Consider the following 17,662-nt stretch of genomic DNA (forward strand, 5'->3'; position numbering starts at 1 on the left):
TCTCTCTCTCCGCTGAGGAGCGTCACGTAGCTAGTTGTCCGGGCTCCACCAAACTGGCTTCGAAGGGAGTTCGCTCACGTCGGAACTAACCGGGTTAACTAACTAACTAACTAACTAACTAGCCGACTTGACTGAACTCGCGGGAAACAGGGGGACTATCCAGGACAGGGGGCGCGGGAGAATCCGGAGGATAACGTCTCCAAAAGCCGAGGTGAGTTGACGGCCGAAGTCCCATCATCAGCCGGCGCCGCACGGTCAGCGCCGTCATGCGTCTGCTGCGCCGGCGGCGGCGGCGGTGCTCCTGCGGCGGCGGCGGGTGGACGGCGCCTCCCGCCTCCCGCCGCACCGCCGCCGCCGCAGGAGCACTGCGCGGTGCCTCGAACACCAGGCTCACCGGAGAGAGGCAGGACGTTATCGCAGCGTTTCACGCGAAGCCGTCATTTCTCTCCCTCACGGGCAGTCGAGATGTCAAGCGGCGGCAGCTGTTGGCTTAAAGGAGCGCGTTGTACATCAGGGAGTCGGGTTTGTCTGGGGGTGGGGGGGGGTGGGGGGGCATGCGAGCTCTCCCCTATCTATACCCCTACAGTTTATACGACGGAGCCTTGGTGTGTGCGTCTTGCGTGCCCGTATAATCTGTGCGCGTGTGTGTGCGCGTGAAATCTATTGTGTATCATTAACAGTAAAGAGCCAAACACCTCGCTGGTTCATGGCAGGGCTCTGCAGAATCGGAGGGGTATGCAGGCGGGAGGGAGTGCAGAGGAGGAGGAGGGGGTGGGTGAGGGGGGGGGGGCGCCGGGCCGGGAGGGACAGGACAGTTTGGCATGTCTATATTAGGAAAGTGGCCGTGTCATTCTTTCACTCTGTCTCCACTCTCCGCAGCCATGCCAGAGGGTTAACCTCATAAACCTTCATCGGGATTAAAGGGAGACGGACCACTAAACCGTCGCCCAGAAACAACAAAAGTTTACTCCGAGTCAGAAACTCGGTGGTGTCGTGCTGCCAGAGTCGAGCAAACTTGTGCACACCCCCCCCCCTCATAAGGAAGCTAAAATCAAAGACAGTTCATAGGAGACTGTTTTTGCCTCGACAGCAAAGTCAGCAGGTGACTTGTCACCTCCAAACACACATGTTAGAAATGGGTTCAGTGGGAACTGTCCTGAGGGAAGGCGTACTCCCCAGTGCTTGTTGGACTGGAAGCCCTTGATAGCAGAGGCCTCCCAAGAAAGAGGTGGATTTATCTGCCCTGTCAGCAGGGATTTGTTTAGTCATCTCCAGAAGGCCACAGTTTTAAATCACAACACACCTCCACCTCTGACGTAGCTCCTTGCTGGAGGTTAATATCGTTGTTATGCTTGCTTATCATTTCTTTTGATTTATTTTTTTTTAGCAGCAGATAATTTGAGTTTACCCTCATCCGCTACGCCCGGGAAAGAATCCTGCTGCATTTATTGGATGTCTTCGGGGACTGGCGCTGGCCTACTTCTTTCAGTTTCTAGTGTTGGCTGTAGATGACTCGTCACACTCACAGAATGGGAAGTCTTACACACCAAAAGACGCGTTTAACACACTACACACGCTCCTCGTCCATCATCTCAGGGCACGTTGGCGTCATTATGGGTGTGTTACCAAGCTGACAGAATGCAATATCGCCTCTGTGTACCATTCGTCCACACGCTGTCTTGACTTTCTCGCCCCATGAGCTTTCTGTCCGCATGTTTGGCCGGGACAATCGACCATTAATATCCATGATGATCCCTGCTCTGAAATGCCTCCTGTGTTTTCAGGGCTCACGGCCCCTCTGGTCTAAAGCCCGGGACAGCTAAGATTAGTAAAATGTCAGGAACGAGTAAACACAATCTCCGTACAACACACAATAATAGCAGGAAGCCTAATGCCAACGTCAGAGAAGGTTGAATCAGTTCATTTGGATACATTTATTGACAGATAAATGTATCCAAATGAACTGTTGCGTCACTCGTCTAAGTAAGAAACGTATCTGTCAGTAAACATTGTGTCCAGGTGAATTGATTCCACCTTCTTTGATGTTCGCACCTGGATTACTGAGCATGCATCAAGACCTGATGCTAATGTATTTCAAGGCAAATGATGGGACAAAATGTCAACAGGCTAATATCAGATACCTGCTAAACAATGTGCTTCACAGATTTGCACGAAGGGCTACTCGAAATACTCAACACGAATAAAACAAATATTCTTAAATATACAGATATTTGAATGAGTTTAACAGCTTAAATGGCTTACTGAGCTCATTTTCTATTCTGTAGGAACGTAACGGTGGTACAGGTAAAGCCTGATTCATCACAATATTTGATAGACAGTTGCCCAAAAAAAAGATAAAACAGTGTTCTGAAACCATGCTAAAAACACTGCACATCAAATATATGCTGATGGATAAGATAGTCCCAATACTATTTAGTCACATGAATTATTACAAAGAGCAGGAAAACGTCACATAAAAAGGTGGTACCTGTATGTACACTTTATCTTGGTGTAATATAAAATGTACATGGTGGTAGATGTGTTAGCGTCTGGACCCTGCTTGGCATCCTGCGCATCGTATTCCTCATAAATTTTATAGCTCCATTATAATTCTCTTATCCTCTTTCAGTGTTGTATTGTGTAAATTGTGTAAACACAACATCCATTGCACGTTGTCTGTCTTGGGAGAGAGATCCCTCCTCTGTTGCTCTCCCTGAGGTTTCTTCCTAGTTTTTCTCCCTGTTTAAGTGTTTTTTTTAGAGAGTTGTTCCTTATCTGATGCGAGGGTCTAAGGACAGGATGTTGTGTTGCTGTAAAGTCCCTTGAGGCAAATTTGTAATTTGTGATATTAGGCTATACAAATAAAATTGACTTGACTTGACTAGTGTATTGGTAGACCGTTTGAGAAAGATGAAGTCTTATTCTGCTTATATTCTATTGCTCATTTAGACAGTATTCATCTTGCTTATACGAGGAAATCAGATCCGCGTTAAATGCTGAAAGATATGAGTTTTGATCCAAAATGACATATACACCCTATGAGAAACAAGAGACACCTGCCATCAGAAAACTTTTGATGACAGGAAGTGAAATCGGTTAACTATCGTCAGTGCAGCGTTGCAGTTCGTGCTGGCAATGTTCAGCATGAAGGATATGACCAGTCATCCCCGGCCTCTGCAGTCTGTCACTGATCACAGCAGGCCCACAATGTGTGGGCCCTTGGCCTAAGCCAGCCCTTCCTTTGTAATTCTATGTATTTTCAAAATGTTGTTTTTGAAACGAATATAGAAAATCCAAGACCATGGTTTAAGAAATTAGGACACTTTTAACACCAAAAGGAATAGTCCTCATTTTATACAAGAGCTCTTGTTTGATTCCAGGTAGTGTTGGTGATAGCTGTTGTTCATGAACGTGAAAGTGAAATTCAAACCTTACCTCTAACTGACTTCTCTCTTCCCTCCTTCCCAAACCCTCTTTTCTTTCTTCTGCACAATCTGGATTCCCTGCCCACCTCCATGACACTCTCTTTCTTATTCCCCCATCTTCCTCTTCCTCATCTCTCGTCTCACTGCTTTCTTTTGCTTTCCTTCATCACTTTGTTTCTCATCACCTTCTGCCCTCCTTCTGTCCTACCTCTCCCTTGTCCCTTCATTTCCTCCTTACTACCTTTTTGTCCTCCTTCTCTCCTCCCCCATCTCCTCCTCCGTCACCCCCCCTCACTCGTCGCCATAGCGATGAGTCGCAGCATCGTGCGGCAGAGTAAATTCCGCCACGTCTTCGGCCAGGCGGTCAAAGCGGAGCAGGGCTATGATGACATCCGGGTCTCCAGGGTGACATGGGACAGCTCCTTCTGTGCCGTCAACCCAAAGTTCCTGGCAGTTATTGTCGAATCCAGTGGAGGAGGTGCGTTCCTGGTCCTGCCCCTCATCAAGGTCAGTAAACTGCTTGTATAAAGAGGGGATAAAACTACACAAAAAGCTGCATGCAAATGAGTCAAATTTATTTTTAAAGCACACTTAGAAACAACTAACGCTGATCAAACGGCTGAACAACATCAGTGGACAGAAAGAACAGAATGTTTTTACACTTCCGGTTCTGGTTGGCGGCTGTGGCTTGTTTGTTTGTGGCTCTGCCTACTTTTTAACTTTTAACAACTTTTAACGACTCCGTGAGAGACCTTTGGATTATTTTAATTGATTACATGGTTTGCCTATTTTATGGATTTTTACCCGATCGTCAATTATTGCACTGACTCCCTGCACTCCAGGTGAGAACCGTAAGGACTTAACCTTCAGCTGACGGCGCTAACGGCTACATGTATTTTCTATGATCATCTAATATTACCAAGTCTTGTGAGGACCGCCTAAAAACAACAAATTACATTACCAACATCAAGGCTGATATCTGAAGGCTCTCAGATGAACTGCGAAAAAGGACTCGGTTTTATTCGATTTGATTGACACCACAGCTTGACAGTCCAAAACAATCTCAGTCATGAACTCAGCCTTCTATGACACCATCCTCTGAGAACCATCATCTGGTTGCCGGCCCTCCTCCTGCTTCACTCCCAGCTCAAAGCTTACCTGTTGGAGGTGGTAGTCAGACGTGGCAGGACAGAAAGACCCCGAGCTGCCTCGCCTCTGCACCATAAACTTCTCACATTGTTTTACTCTGCTACTGGCTGATGCCATGGCTCACCCTGTTGATGCCCCTGTGGCCAATGCTGTTCTGTTGGCCGATGTTGCCACTTCCCAGAAGAACTGGTCCCTGCTGCAGTTGAAACTATTGCTGCAACGGCTGACCCGGCTGCTGTGGTGGCTGACCCACCTCCTGCTACCACGGCTACCGCGGGTCCTCCTGCACGAGTCCTCCTTCCCTGTCCTCCCCAATGTTCAGGCAGGTTGGTCACTCCCAGTCCCAACGCTGCTCCCTCAGGCCAACAACATTCATGCCCTCCCAAGACTGTCCCAGGCAGTGCTGTCAATCAGTCACTCACACCCCTCCCCACCACCTTGATCATTGAGGATGCCATAGTCCAAACCATCCATTTCTTAAAGGCAGTCACATGCTGCTTCCCTGGAGCCACTACTCCTGACATCCTGGAGACAATCCCAGGACTCCTTAATTCATTTCCAACAGTTGTAAGAGTAATAGTCCCATCTGCTCCAATGGCACCGCCTGTCAGCAGTGTGAGCTGGCAAAAGGTGATTTTATCCGACTTGTTAATCTCCACAAAAGTTGTGGAAAAACTGCTTTTATTTCGGGCCCAATTTCTACTCTGGGTTGCAGTGTGAGGCATTTTAGCAGAATTCTAAGCCTTCATTCGTGGCTCCAGTCTGTGAGTATAGCGCACAACATTGTTTTCGTTCACAACTTTGACTTGTTCTGGGAGTACTACTCTCTGTTTAGAAGAGACAGTCTTCACCTGAACATGCTAGGTAGTTGCATGCTTGCTGCTATTTTGCAGCATGCTGTGCTGTCCTCCGCTCATGATTGACTATTTACATTACACATATGCCTACCTATCACAAAGCAACATCATCTGAAACTGGTTTTGTTCAGTTCTCGTTCTCTCAATAACAAAAGCCTAATTCTGAATGAATTTATAACTGACAGTAACCTTGATTTCCTCTGGCTCACTGAAACCTGGCGTAAACCCCTGGACTATATCTCACTAAACCAGACCACATCCACAGGATTCATATACATTGACAAACCTCGTCTTGAGGGGCGGGGAGGTGGTGTTGCTGCTGTTCACAGGAGTGACATTAAAACAACCACTGTTTCCATTCCTGCCACTCATTCTTTTGAATGCCATGCCTTCAAACTCTTGTCCCACTCCCTTGGTCACTGCCATTATCTACCACCCCCTCAAGCCAAACCCCTCCTTTCGCTCTGATTTTCTGACCCAACTATGTGCCATTTCACTTTCTGTTCTCCTCCTGGGGGATTTTAATATCCACATTGAGGACACTGCCATAGAATTCCTGGAACTGCTACAATGCTTCAACTTCACACATCATATCAACTTCCCCACTCACAGCTGTGGTCCCATCCTGGATTTGGTCTGCTTCACTAGTCTCACAATACATCAACTCCCCAGCTTCAACCTTAATATTTCTAACCACCTGGCAATGACCATGGACACTGACATCCATATCTCAAAAGTCAAATGCATAATGTCCTTCAGAAATCTTAAATGGATGTCCCCTCAGCTCTTTCTGCCTCTCTTACCAAGAAAATTTCTGCCCCCCCCCCCCCCCCGCTGTCTGATAATCCCTCCGATATTGTCAAGTATTATAATGACACACTCTCCTCCTGCTTAGATCAGCTGGCTCCCATTAAAACCAAAACAGGCTCATTCACTTACTCAGCTCCTTGGTATACTCCTGAATTCCATTAAATGAAATCCTGTAAGCGCCAACTTGAAAGACTCTCCAAAAAAACTGGTTTAACAGTGCATATCCAAACCTACTCGGACTATCTTCAACAATGTGTCCCCAATGGAGCTGTTCACCTTAATGAATGAGAAGCTCCACTTGCCTTCTGGATCCCATCCCATCCAATCTTGTTAAGGACTGTCTCCTAGCTATTTCCTCACCCATCACAAAAATAATTAACTCCTTCTTCAGGTCTGGTTCAGTCCCCCATACACTTAAACTGACTGCTGTCCCCCCCCTTCATCATCAAATCTGGACTCATCCCCGATATCATGAGCAACTTTACGGCCCATCTTCAATCTATCCTATCTGTCAGAAACACTGGAATGTGTTGTCACCTCCCAACTCAAAGCTCACCTCATCTCCAATGGCCCATTCGAACCGTTTCAATCTGGTTTCCGCTCACCATACAGAACAGAAACAGCCCTTTCTAAAGTCACCAATGACACCCTTCTCTCCTCAGATGCAAGCCACCTCAGCATTCTCATCCTCCTTGACCTCACTGCAACTTTCGATGCCATCAACCACACCATTCTTTTCTCCCGCCTTGAATCCTCTCTTAACATCACTGGTACTGCCCTCCCCTGGCTAAAGTCACATCTCACAATCAGACAACAAGTTCATCAGCATCAACAACTGCACCTCCTTCACCACTCCCCTGTGCCAAGGCATCCCCCAGGGTTCAGTGCTTGGTTCTCTCCTGTTCATCCTTTACATGCTCCCCGTTGGTAGCATCAAACACCACCATGGTCTACACTTCCACTGCTACGCTTGTGATGTTCAGCTCTACATCTCTACTAAATCCATCACTACTACAATTTACTCCAGTCTGATCAGCTGTCTCACTGAAATTAAATCATAGCTGCAATCCAACTTCCTCAAACTAAATTTTGATAAACCTGACATGATCATCATCGGTCCAAAATCCCTTACCAAAACCACTTGCAATTTCTGCCTCATCGTTGATAACGTCCCTCTGTCTCCCTCCCCACACATTTGTAACCTCGGAATCACTTTTGACAGCAACCTCTCCTTTGAACACCACATCAATCAAATTACAAGAATTGCCTTTTTCCACCTGAAAAAACATAGCTCATCTCCACCCATCACTCTCTTTCTCTGCTACCGAAACTTTGATCCGTGCCTTGATCACATAAAGAATTGACTACTGCAACAGTAGTAACACGCTATGGTTCATCATCCAAAGTCCTAAACAAACTCCAGTGCATCCAGAACTCGGCTGCTCGCCTGCTCACCCACTCCCGCTCCTGTGACCACATCACCCCTGTTCTCCAGAACCTTCATTGGCTCCCTGTCCCACAACGGAGCCAATGCAAAGTTGTTTCCTCACTCACAAAGCCCTCTATACCCAGGGGCCTCATGTATCAATTGTTACTATGGGCAAACTTGTGCGTACCCACCCATGGAACTTTTTAGCCCACAAGATTGTCTGTCAGGCAGCAGCAAAGCATGATGGTTATTTGTAATTCCTTCCTCCTAACATCTATTGTCGACCTCTTGCAACGAGCAATCTCCCAGGTTTGCAAAGCCACAGACATCAGTGTTAGCCAATCGGTGTCTAAATTCAGGAGTTACCCAGGTTCTACACTGGTCTCTGAGACAAACTTCAGGGCTAAAAAATCCCATGGGTGTGTACGCACAAATTTGCCCATAGTAACAATTGATACATGAGGCCCCCAGCCCCCTCCTACCTCACCTGCTCCATTACCATACATGCACCTTCCTGGAGCCTTTGCTCCTCCGACGCCAACCTCCAGTCTCCACCACACAGCACCAAGCACCAGACCTGGGTGACAGAGCCGTCTCCCTAGCAGCCCCCTCCCTCTCTCTGGAACTCCGTCCTCAAACACACCAGAGACTCTACCAACCTGATCCACGTTCAAATCATTAATCAAATCTAACTTTTTTAGAATTGCTTTTAACGTGTGCTTATTTTCGTGTGTTACATGTTTTTGGTGTGTTGCTTTTATGTTTATTTTATCTTGTGTAAAGCATCGTTGTGTACCTTGAAAAGTGCTATACAAATAAAATGTATTATTATTATTTTCCTTTATTAGACAGTGGGAGTGGAGAGGTAGACAGGAAATGAGGGAGCGAGTGAGGGGTATGACATGCAACAAAGGTTGCCGGCTGGAATTGAACCAGTGACGTTGCGATGGTGTGGCCATGTGGTGTGCGCTGTACCCATTAGATAAGGGGGCTCCCCATTATTATTATCATTATTAACAGTAAAAAAAAGGGGGAAATGTCACAATATGCATGGCAGATACAATACAGCAGGGCTCATCAGTAACAACCAGGGAGTAGAGTTGGGTATTAAGTTGGGCTTTTACAGAATCGACAGAGGGAGCAGATGATAGTCGAGTCTCTACAGATTTGCTGTCACATTTGTCTGAACTGATTTTGCGTGTGAAGGTCGTTCAGTTATTCACTTTAACTCTTACATCGCTGGCGTACGACTTGAGCCTGGCTGGCTCCTGACCATGCACTGCTCCAATAAGTGCCAATCAAATAAAAGAAGGTATTGCCATGACTTTAAAATGCCGCTTATGTTATTCGAAATGTTTTTCAAACGCCTTAATTAGTTTTTACAAATACTAACGGCTCTTTCCCAAATCCAGAGACAGGGGAAACCGAGACTAAAAAACCTGGAATCTCAGCAGGATGTAGTGTCTGGAGCTACTCCGTAGAGAGGGAACGGAGATAAAATGGCACATGTGACCGTGACAGCACCGGGGGGGTCATGAGGTATAAAAAGGAAAAATTCTGCCTCTTAACTGATGACGTTGGTGGGCGTGATGAGTCAATGGATACAGAGCACCTGTCTTTCCAGACTTTTACCGCAAGTTTGAGTCTTTGCTCACAGGGTTGCTGCGTTAGGGAAAGCGCAACAAGGCTGCCCAGAGTACAGTTGGTATGATATAAAACCCTTTTTAAATGGACTACAGGATTAAAAGGCATTTCAATCCCTCTCTAATAGGGAAGGACCGAAATACGTTAGAATCCCACGATCAACCCTACGATTGATACTCCCATCCTGTTTATGCCCTACCAACAGGTTGGGAGTATAAATGCAGGATGTTTGCTCATGTCAGAGTTTCGGTAATTGAGCGTAGGACACTGTGTAAACCAGGCGCGGAGGACTCCGCGTTCCCTGAGCCGACAAGTCACCTCTTGACCTCTCGTCTTGGATTGCCCTCCCCCATCCAACCAGCATCACGTTTCTGTCGTATCGGGCAGAGGAAAGCGAGAGCGAGAGAGAGCGAGAGGGAGGGGGGTGGGGGGAAGAGGGAAAGAGGTGGCGTTGGAAAGTAGAGAAACAGAGAGAAGGGTGAGGAGGAGCTGCTCTTTTTATTCTGCACCTGAAGTGGCTTTCTGGAGTCGGCCTGAGCTCCAGCTCAAGCAGTGTGATGCTATGTTGAATGTTTGACTGTGGGAGCTCGTCAAAAAAACACAGGGATCGCCTCCCAACACGGGGATCGCTGGTTCGAATCCCCGTGTCGCCCACAGCTTGGTTGGGCATCCCTACAGACACGATTGGCAGTCTGCGGGTGGGAAGCCGGACGTGGGTATGTGTCCTGGTCGCTGCACTAACGCCTCCTCTGGTCGGTCGGGGTGCCTGTTCAGGGGGGAGGGGGAACTGGGGGGGGGATAGCATGATCCTCCCACACGCTATGTCCCCCTGGCGAAACTCCTCTCTGTCAGGTGAAAAGAAGTGGCTGGCGACTCCACATGTATCGGAGGAGGCATGTGGTAGTCTGCAGCCCTCCCCCGGATTGGCAGAGGGGGTTGAGCAGCGACCGGGATGGCTCAGAAGAGTGGGGTAATTGGCCAAGTACAGTTGGGGAGAAAAAGGGGGGGGGGCATCAAGTAAACTAACAAAAAATCAACAACTACAAATGTCTTATACGCTGAGAGTGGTGTGTACTGTCTTGCCATGTTGGTGTAGTTTAAGTCGAAGATACTGAAAGATACAGAAAAGAAAGGTTACAGACTGGTTTTCTAAATAATGAATGACGAAAACAAGTTAGCCCTTTGTAGAGCTAACGCCTCACACCGTATTTCATTTCTAATACCTCTACTGTGCATCGCCCTGACATGATTTATCATTTCTGCAACTGGGGGCTTCTCTTGTCTGGAGAACTCCCCTCGGTAATAACTGTGTTTTACTAAGGTGGTCCCACTCGATTCACTGGTCTTTACTTTTTAAGGGACACCTTGTCAAGACAGTAACTTGAAGACAAACTGAAGCAGTGTCAGACAGATAAAGCGGTATGTACAGAAGTCTAATGGAGAGAGAGAGAGAGAGAGAGAAAGAGCGAGAGAGAGGCAGCAAGAGAGAGAGAGAGAGAGGTAGAGACAGCGAGAGAGAGAGAGAGACAGCGAGAGAGAGGTAGAGGGGGAGAGAGAGAGAGAGACAGCGAGAGAGAGGTAGAGGGGGAGAGATAGCGAGAGAGGTATAGACAGCGAGAGAGAGAGACAGCGAGAGAGAGGTAGAGGAGGAGACAGCGAGAGAGAGAGAGAGAGAGAGAGAGAGAGAGAGAGAGACAGCGAGAGAGAGGTAGAGGAGGAGAGATAGTGAGAGAGAGACAGCGAGAGAGAGGTAGAGAGAGGTAGAGGGGGAGAGATAGCGAGAGAGGTAGAGAGAGGGAGACAGCAAGAGAGAGGTAGAGAGAGAGGTAGAGAGGGAGAGACAGCGAGAGAGAGAGAGACAGCGAGAGAGAGAGAGGTAGAGAGAGAGAGAGACAGCGAGAGAGAGAGAGGTAGAGGGAGAGAGACAGCGAGAGAGAGGTAGAGGAGGAGACAGAGAGAGAGAGAGAGAGAGAGAGAGAGAGAGAGAGAGAGAGAGACAGCGAGAGAGAGGTAGAGGAGGAGAGATAGTGAGAGAGAGACAGCGAGAGAGAGGTAGAGAGAGGTAGAGGGGGAGAGATAGTGAGAGAGAGACAGCGAGAGAGAGGTAGAGAGAGGTAGAGGGGGAGAGATAGTGAGAGAGGTAGAGAGAGGGAGACAGCAAGAGAGAGGTAGAAAGAGAGGTAGAGAGGGAGAGACAGCGAGAGAGAGAGAGACAGCGAGAGAGAGAGAGGTAGAGAGAGAGAGACAGCGAGAGAGAGAGAGGTAGAGAGAGAGGTAGAGAGAGAGAGACAGCGAGAGAGAGAGAGGTAGAGGGAGAGAGACAGCGAGAGAGAGGTAGAGACAGCGAGAGAGAGAGAGGTAGAGAGAGAGAGACAGCGAGAGAGAGAGAGGTAGAGGGAGAGAGACAGCGAGAGAGAGGTAGAGACAGCGAGAGAGAGGTAGAGACAGCGAGAGAGAGGTAGAGACAGCGAGAGAGAGGTAGAGACAGCGAGAGAGAGGTAGAGACAGCGAGAGAGAGAGAGGCAGAGGGAGCGAGAGAGCAAGAGAGAGAAGAGAGGTAGAGAGAGGGAGACAGCGAGAGAGAGGTAGAGAGAGAGAGGCAGAGGGAGAGAGAGGTAGGGAGAGAGAGGCAGAGGGAGAGAGAGACACAGCGAGAGAGAGGTAGAGAGGCAGAGGGAGAGAGAGGCAGAGGGAGAGGGGGCGAGAAGAGAGAGAGAGAGGAGAGAGTGAGGGAGCGAGAGCAAAGTGAGATTGTTTACACCAGCAGTCCAGAGGACGCTGGGCTATTTTGACCCCAGCGGGCTGGTGGGACAAAGCTGTCTAAATCATGACTAAACAAAGTCAAGACAGCCTCGCGTCGATGCCGCCACACGTGTGCAGCGTAATGGCGGCTATCCGCAGCTGCAGCCGCCCCACAGATGCGTTACGTAATCACCGGCCTGCGGCGGCCAACGGGAAAGGCTGGCGGTCGCCAGTTCTCTCTGGCAAGTGACCCCACGACCCCACGTTGAGGTCAGAAAATGTCCCGTGGCCGCTCGCGTTTGCGCTCGAGTATCGTACGTTTGCAATATCTTAACGTTCAGTGTGCGTCGCCGTCCGCGAGGATGGCAGTCCTTCGCTCCTCAGGCCGGGTCGCAACATTTCGCCGGACACGCTGTGAGGTTTACATGCTGGCTTTTAGAAGAGGCCCGAAAGCCACTCAAAGGTACCCCCCCGGCCCCCCCCATTTAAAAAGTACTAATGAGCCAGTTTTACCACTGTTTAACCGCAGGGTGCTGGTTCACATGGGCGGTCCGAGCTAAATCCCGGGGCAGCGGTACCGGTCCACTGAAATAGAAACGCGGCGTTAGAAGGAGCGGCGGGTTGAAAGTCGTCAGACATTTAAAGCCGGGACGCTTCGGTGGTGCGTGGGCGCTCCGGGGACCGTGTGACGATAATAACATTTCCTTAAAATACATAACTGCCATCAGGACGACGTGGGCCGAGGCCGGCGTGACCGTCTCGATGCAGCGGGAGGGGGATGTTTGGCTGTGGGACCACCGGGCCACACGTCCGGTGGTCTCGCCGCTGTACAAGTGTGCTTTGTGTACCACGACGCACTCGATCTCAGGGTGTTAAGTGGCTGTTTGCTTGTTTACGAGCAGACGGTAACTTAATACAGGGCCGAAAGATGAAGCTTGGTGTATTGAATAACTTGTATTGATCTTCCCCTCGGGGGGCGGTGTAAAGGGGACGTGGTCCAAATGTGGAGAAGGGGTTCAAAAATGAAACATTTTTTTTTCACAAGCGGTTGCGGTCATCCCTCCTCTCCGCATAGCCCGGCGGTGATGGCTGCCGAGTGGCCTTCTCCCCGAAGCACTCTGAATCTCCGCCGAAGGGCCACGTTTGCAGTAATTTGGTTGGCGTGCTCCTCTGAAATGCTGCTGCTGCTGCTCAGCAGGTTTAAACCCCTCTGAGCTGGGCTGCTGACGCCGCCCGCCAGTCAAGACCCAGATCCTGCAACGCTTTTATCTGCAAGATGGTATAATTTGAATTTAATGTACTACATGGTAGTTTAAATAAGTCATGAAATATTAAAAAAAAAAAGAAAAGGTAATATTATGGAACATTTGAATGCTAAGCTAATTAGTTGTTGTTGTTTTTATACTGGAGTGTGAGATGGTGTCCTGCAGGTGAAGTGGTCTTGGTTGGGGAAATGCTTATCTCAGTGGGCACAGGCGACAGTCATCCAGTCGGATCGTGGTGGGCAAGGTTGTGGCCCGTTTTTCCGAACGGGAAAGGGGCTCTGAGGTAAATAGAGTGAAGCAAACCAAGGATTTGTGTGCAGTAAAAGGCAGGTTGCTTGCTTGGTTAGTTAGTTAGAGGCAGGGAGACAGAGAGGTAGACATGGTTTTAAATATATATGTGTGGGCTGGGGGACAGACAGGCTATTAATACACAGTGCCCTGCTCTCCGTCTCCCCTGCTCCGGGTCCCCAATAGCCCAAAAGAAAAACTCCCCTTTCATCGCCTCATCACTCAGCTATAAATACACTCCTCTAGGGTGTGTGTGTGTGTGTGTGTGTGTGTGTGTGGGTAGAGGGAGTAGTATATTAGAAGCTGGATATACATGTTCACACTAGCCGAGCAGGAAAAGATGGAATAACCCGGAAGTGGTTTTGCTTATTGGTCTGGGTTCTCATCTGGCCATGCATCGGGTCATGTGACGTTCTACGTACGGTACGGTGGTGCGTTGGGTTGAAGCTTTTCACTCCTACACGCGGTTCAGTTCACATCAAGTCCACTTAGTCCAGAAAGGCAAAAACCAAACCCACCCGGCCAAACGTTTCAGCCACCTGACTGGCCCGGGTCCTGGGATAACTATTTCTCTACCAGACAAAAGACAATTTCTAGAAAATCACAATATTAGTGACGCATTTCAAATGACATAGCTACCATATGGGTCAATAATGACAATATGGGGGTTTGAGTAGCTTAGCGGTCTACTCCGTTGCCTACCAACACAGGATCGGCGGTTCGAGTCCCCGTGTTACCCCCACATTGGTCGGGCGTCCCTACAGACACAATTGGCCTTGTCTGCGGGTGGGAAGCCGGATGTGGGTATGTGTCCTGGTCACTGCACTAGCGCCTCCTCTGGTGGGTCGGGGTGCCTGTTCAGGGGGGGGGATAGCGTCATCCTCCCACGCGCTACGTCCCCCTGGCGAAACTCCTCACTGTCAGGTGAAAAGAAACGGCTGGTGACTCCACATGTATGGGAGGAGGCGTGGGGTAGTCTGCAGCCCTCCCCGGATTGGCAGAGGGGGTGGAGCAGCGACCGGGATGGCTCAGGAGAGTGGAGTTATTGGCCAAGTACAATTTGGGAGAAAAAGGAGGGGGGTGGGGGGATAATCCAATAATAATCATAATAATATGAAATCAATAACAATAACAAAGCAATATATATTACACTGATAATAATAATGATAATAATAATAATAATGATAATAATAATGACGATAATGATAGTAATGATAATGATGATAATGATAATAATGATAATGATAATAATGATGATAATGAAAATAATGATAATGATAATAATGATGATAATAATAATAATGATAATAATGATAATAATAATGTTGATAATGATAATAATGATAATGATAATAATGATGATAATAATAATAATGATAATAATGATAATAATGATAATGATAATAATGATGATAATGATAATGATCATAATGATAATAATGATAATAATGATAATGATAATAATGATAATGATAATAATGATAGCACAGCTACTTACAAACTTCACTCCGCTCTCAGCTTTTGTTCATTTTATCATGTGACTTGGGGGAAATGGCAGTGTGAGACAAAGCAGCGGTAACAGCATTTGCATCTACTGATCTGTGTTGCAGACAGGCCGTGTGGACAAGAACAACCCCCTCGTGATTGGCCACTCTGGACCCGTCCTCGATATCGACTGGTGCCCCCACAATGACAACATCCTAGCCAGCTGCTCGGAGGACTGCACCGCAATGGTAATGGCATCCTGTGTGTGTGTGTGTGTGTGTGTGTGGGTGTGGGGTGTGTGGGGGAGGAGGGCTGCTTTTTTCCACTGTGTGTATATAATTACAACTCTTGAGAGCTGAGATTTTCACTGCAGCAGAGAGGTAGCTAGAGAGATAGGGGGAGAGAGAGTGTGTGTCTGTGTGTGTGTGTGTGTGTGTGTGTGTGTCTGTGTGTGTGTGTATGTGTGACTCAGATAATCGTCGGCCGAGCTATTATTCACTCAAGTCTCTATGCCTGCCCTCCCCTCCCATCATCTGAACAGTCAGGGACATATCGGTCATCGATGACTCACATCTGCCTGCCCACCTGTTCCATCCCACTGCCAGCACTCATTTCACCTCTTCTCTGACGGTGAAGCGAGGATCTGGTTTCTGGATGCGCTCCCCAGGGGAACACTCTCATCCCTCTCAGAGGCCCAGCAGTCCCTTATGACAAGAGACCGCTACGACTGCTACTTTCGGCCGCTGCCGTTAGCGGTCCCCACAGCGGATCCTCCGTTTCCATCTCTTCCTGTCCTCTCCACCTGCATGTCCTCCCTCACCACATCCATAAACCTCCTCTTTGGCCTTCCTCTTTTCCTCTTCCCTGGCAGCTCCATATTCAGCATCCTTCTCCCGATATACCCAGCATCTCTCCTCCACACATGTCCAAGCCATCTCAGTCTTGCCTCTCTTGCTTTGTCTCCAAACCGTCCAACCTGAGCTGTCCCTCTAATGTATTCGTTCCTAATCCTGTCCTTCTTCGTTACTCCCAGTGAAAATCTTAGCATCTTCAACTCTGCCACCTCCAGCTCCACCTCCAGCTCCACCTCCTGTCTTTTCATCAGTGCCACTGTCTCCAAACCATATAACATAGCTGGTCTCACTACCATCTTGTAAACCTCCCCTTTAACTCTTGCTGGTACCCTTCTGTCACAAATCACTCCTGACACTCTTCTCCACCCACTCCACCCTGCCTGCACTCTCTTCTTCACCTCTCTTCTGCACTTTCCCTTAGTTACTTTGAACAGTTGACCCCAAGTATTTAAACTCATCCACCTTCGTCACCTCTACTCCATGCATCCTCACCGTGCCACTGTCCTCCCTCTCATTCACGCATAGGTATTCCTTCTTGCTCCTACTGACTTTCATTCCTCTTCTCTCCAGTGCATATACCTCCACCTCTCCAGGCTCTCCTCAACCTGCTCCCTACTCTTGCTCCAGATCACAATGTCATCCGCAAACATCATAGTCCACGGAGACTCCTGCCTGATCTCCTCCGTCAACCTGTCCATCACCACTGCAAACAAGAAAGGGCTCAGAGCCGATCCTTGATGTAATCCCACCTCCACCCTGAACCCATCTGTCATTCCAACCACACACCTCCTCACCACTGTCACACTTCTCTCATACATATCCTGCACCACTCCTACATACTTCTCTGCCATCCTGTCATATGCTTTCTCTAAATCCACAAAGTCACAATGTGACTCCTTCTGGCCTTCTCTATACTTCTCCATCATCATTCTCAAAGCAAACATCACATCTGTGGTGCTCTTTCCTGGCATGAAACCATACTGCCGCTCCTAATCATCACCTCTCCTCTTAACCCAGCTTCTATTACTCTTCCTCATGTCTTCATGCTGTGGCTGATCAACTTTATACCTCTGTAGTTACATGTGCATGTACATGTGTAGTTACATGTACACGTTAGTTGGATGTGCAGAGCTACAGTCGCCGTTATTCCTGAAAATCGGTACCAGTATGCTTCTTCTCCACTCCTCAGGCATCCTCTCACTTTCCGAGATTGTGTTAAACAATCTGGTTAAAAACCCCACCGCCATCTCTCCTAAACACCTCCATGCCTCCACAGGACCAGCTGCCTTTCCACTCTTCATCCTCTCCATAGCTGCCCTCACTTCATCCTTGCTAATCCATCGCTCTTCTTGTTTTTTTCATTCCCACATCATCCAACCTTGTCGCTCTCTTAGTTTCTTATTCATCAGCTCCTCAAAGTATTCCTTCCACCTTCTCAGCACGCTCTCCTCGCTTGTCAGCACATTTCCATCTCCATCCTTGATCACTCTAACCTGCTGCACATCCTTCCCAGCTCGCTCCCTCTGTTTAGCCAATCGGTACAAGTCCTTTTCTCCTTCTCTAGTGTCCAACCTCTCATACAATTTGCCATATGCCTTTTCGTTTACCTTTGCCACCTCTCTCTTCGCTTTACACTGCGTGTCCTTGTACTCCTGTCTATTTTCTTGAAATAGATATTCACCACAGCCATTTCCATCCTTTTCACGACATCCAC

General features: G+C 48.3%; 1 protein-coding gene across 2 annotated transcripts in view; it reads left to right on the forward strand.

Moving 5' to 3' along the window:
* The first annotated feature begins 34 nt into the window (after window positions 1–34).
* The window catches only part of coro6 (coronin 6), a 33,779-nt gene continuing 16,151 nt past the window's right edge, over window positions 35–17,662 (forward strand). For both annotated transcript variants that reach the window (XM_056284616.1, XM_056284615.1), the window contains exons 1-3: window positions 35–211; window positions 3,733–3,932; window positions 15,220–15,342. In XM_056284616.1, the coding sequence (XP_056140591.1) occupies window positions 3,735–3,932; window positions 15,220–15,342 (321 nt within the window). In that variant the 5' untranslated portion in view covers window positions 35–211; window positions 3,733–3,734. The remainder of the gene's footprint in view (window positions 212–3,732; window positions 3,933–15,219; window positions 15,343–17,662) is intronic.

The sequence above is a fragment of the Lampris incognitus genome, chromosome 8 (assembly GCF_029633865.1).
Source record: "Lampris incognitus isolate fLamInc1 chromosome 8, fLamInc1.hap2, whole genome shotgun sequence".
Taxonomy (NCBI): domain Eukaryota; kingdom Metazoa; phylum Chordata; class Actinopteri; order Lampriformes; family Lampridae; genus Lampris; species Lampris incognitus.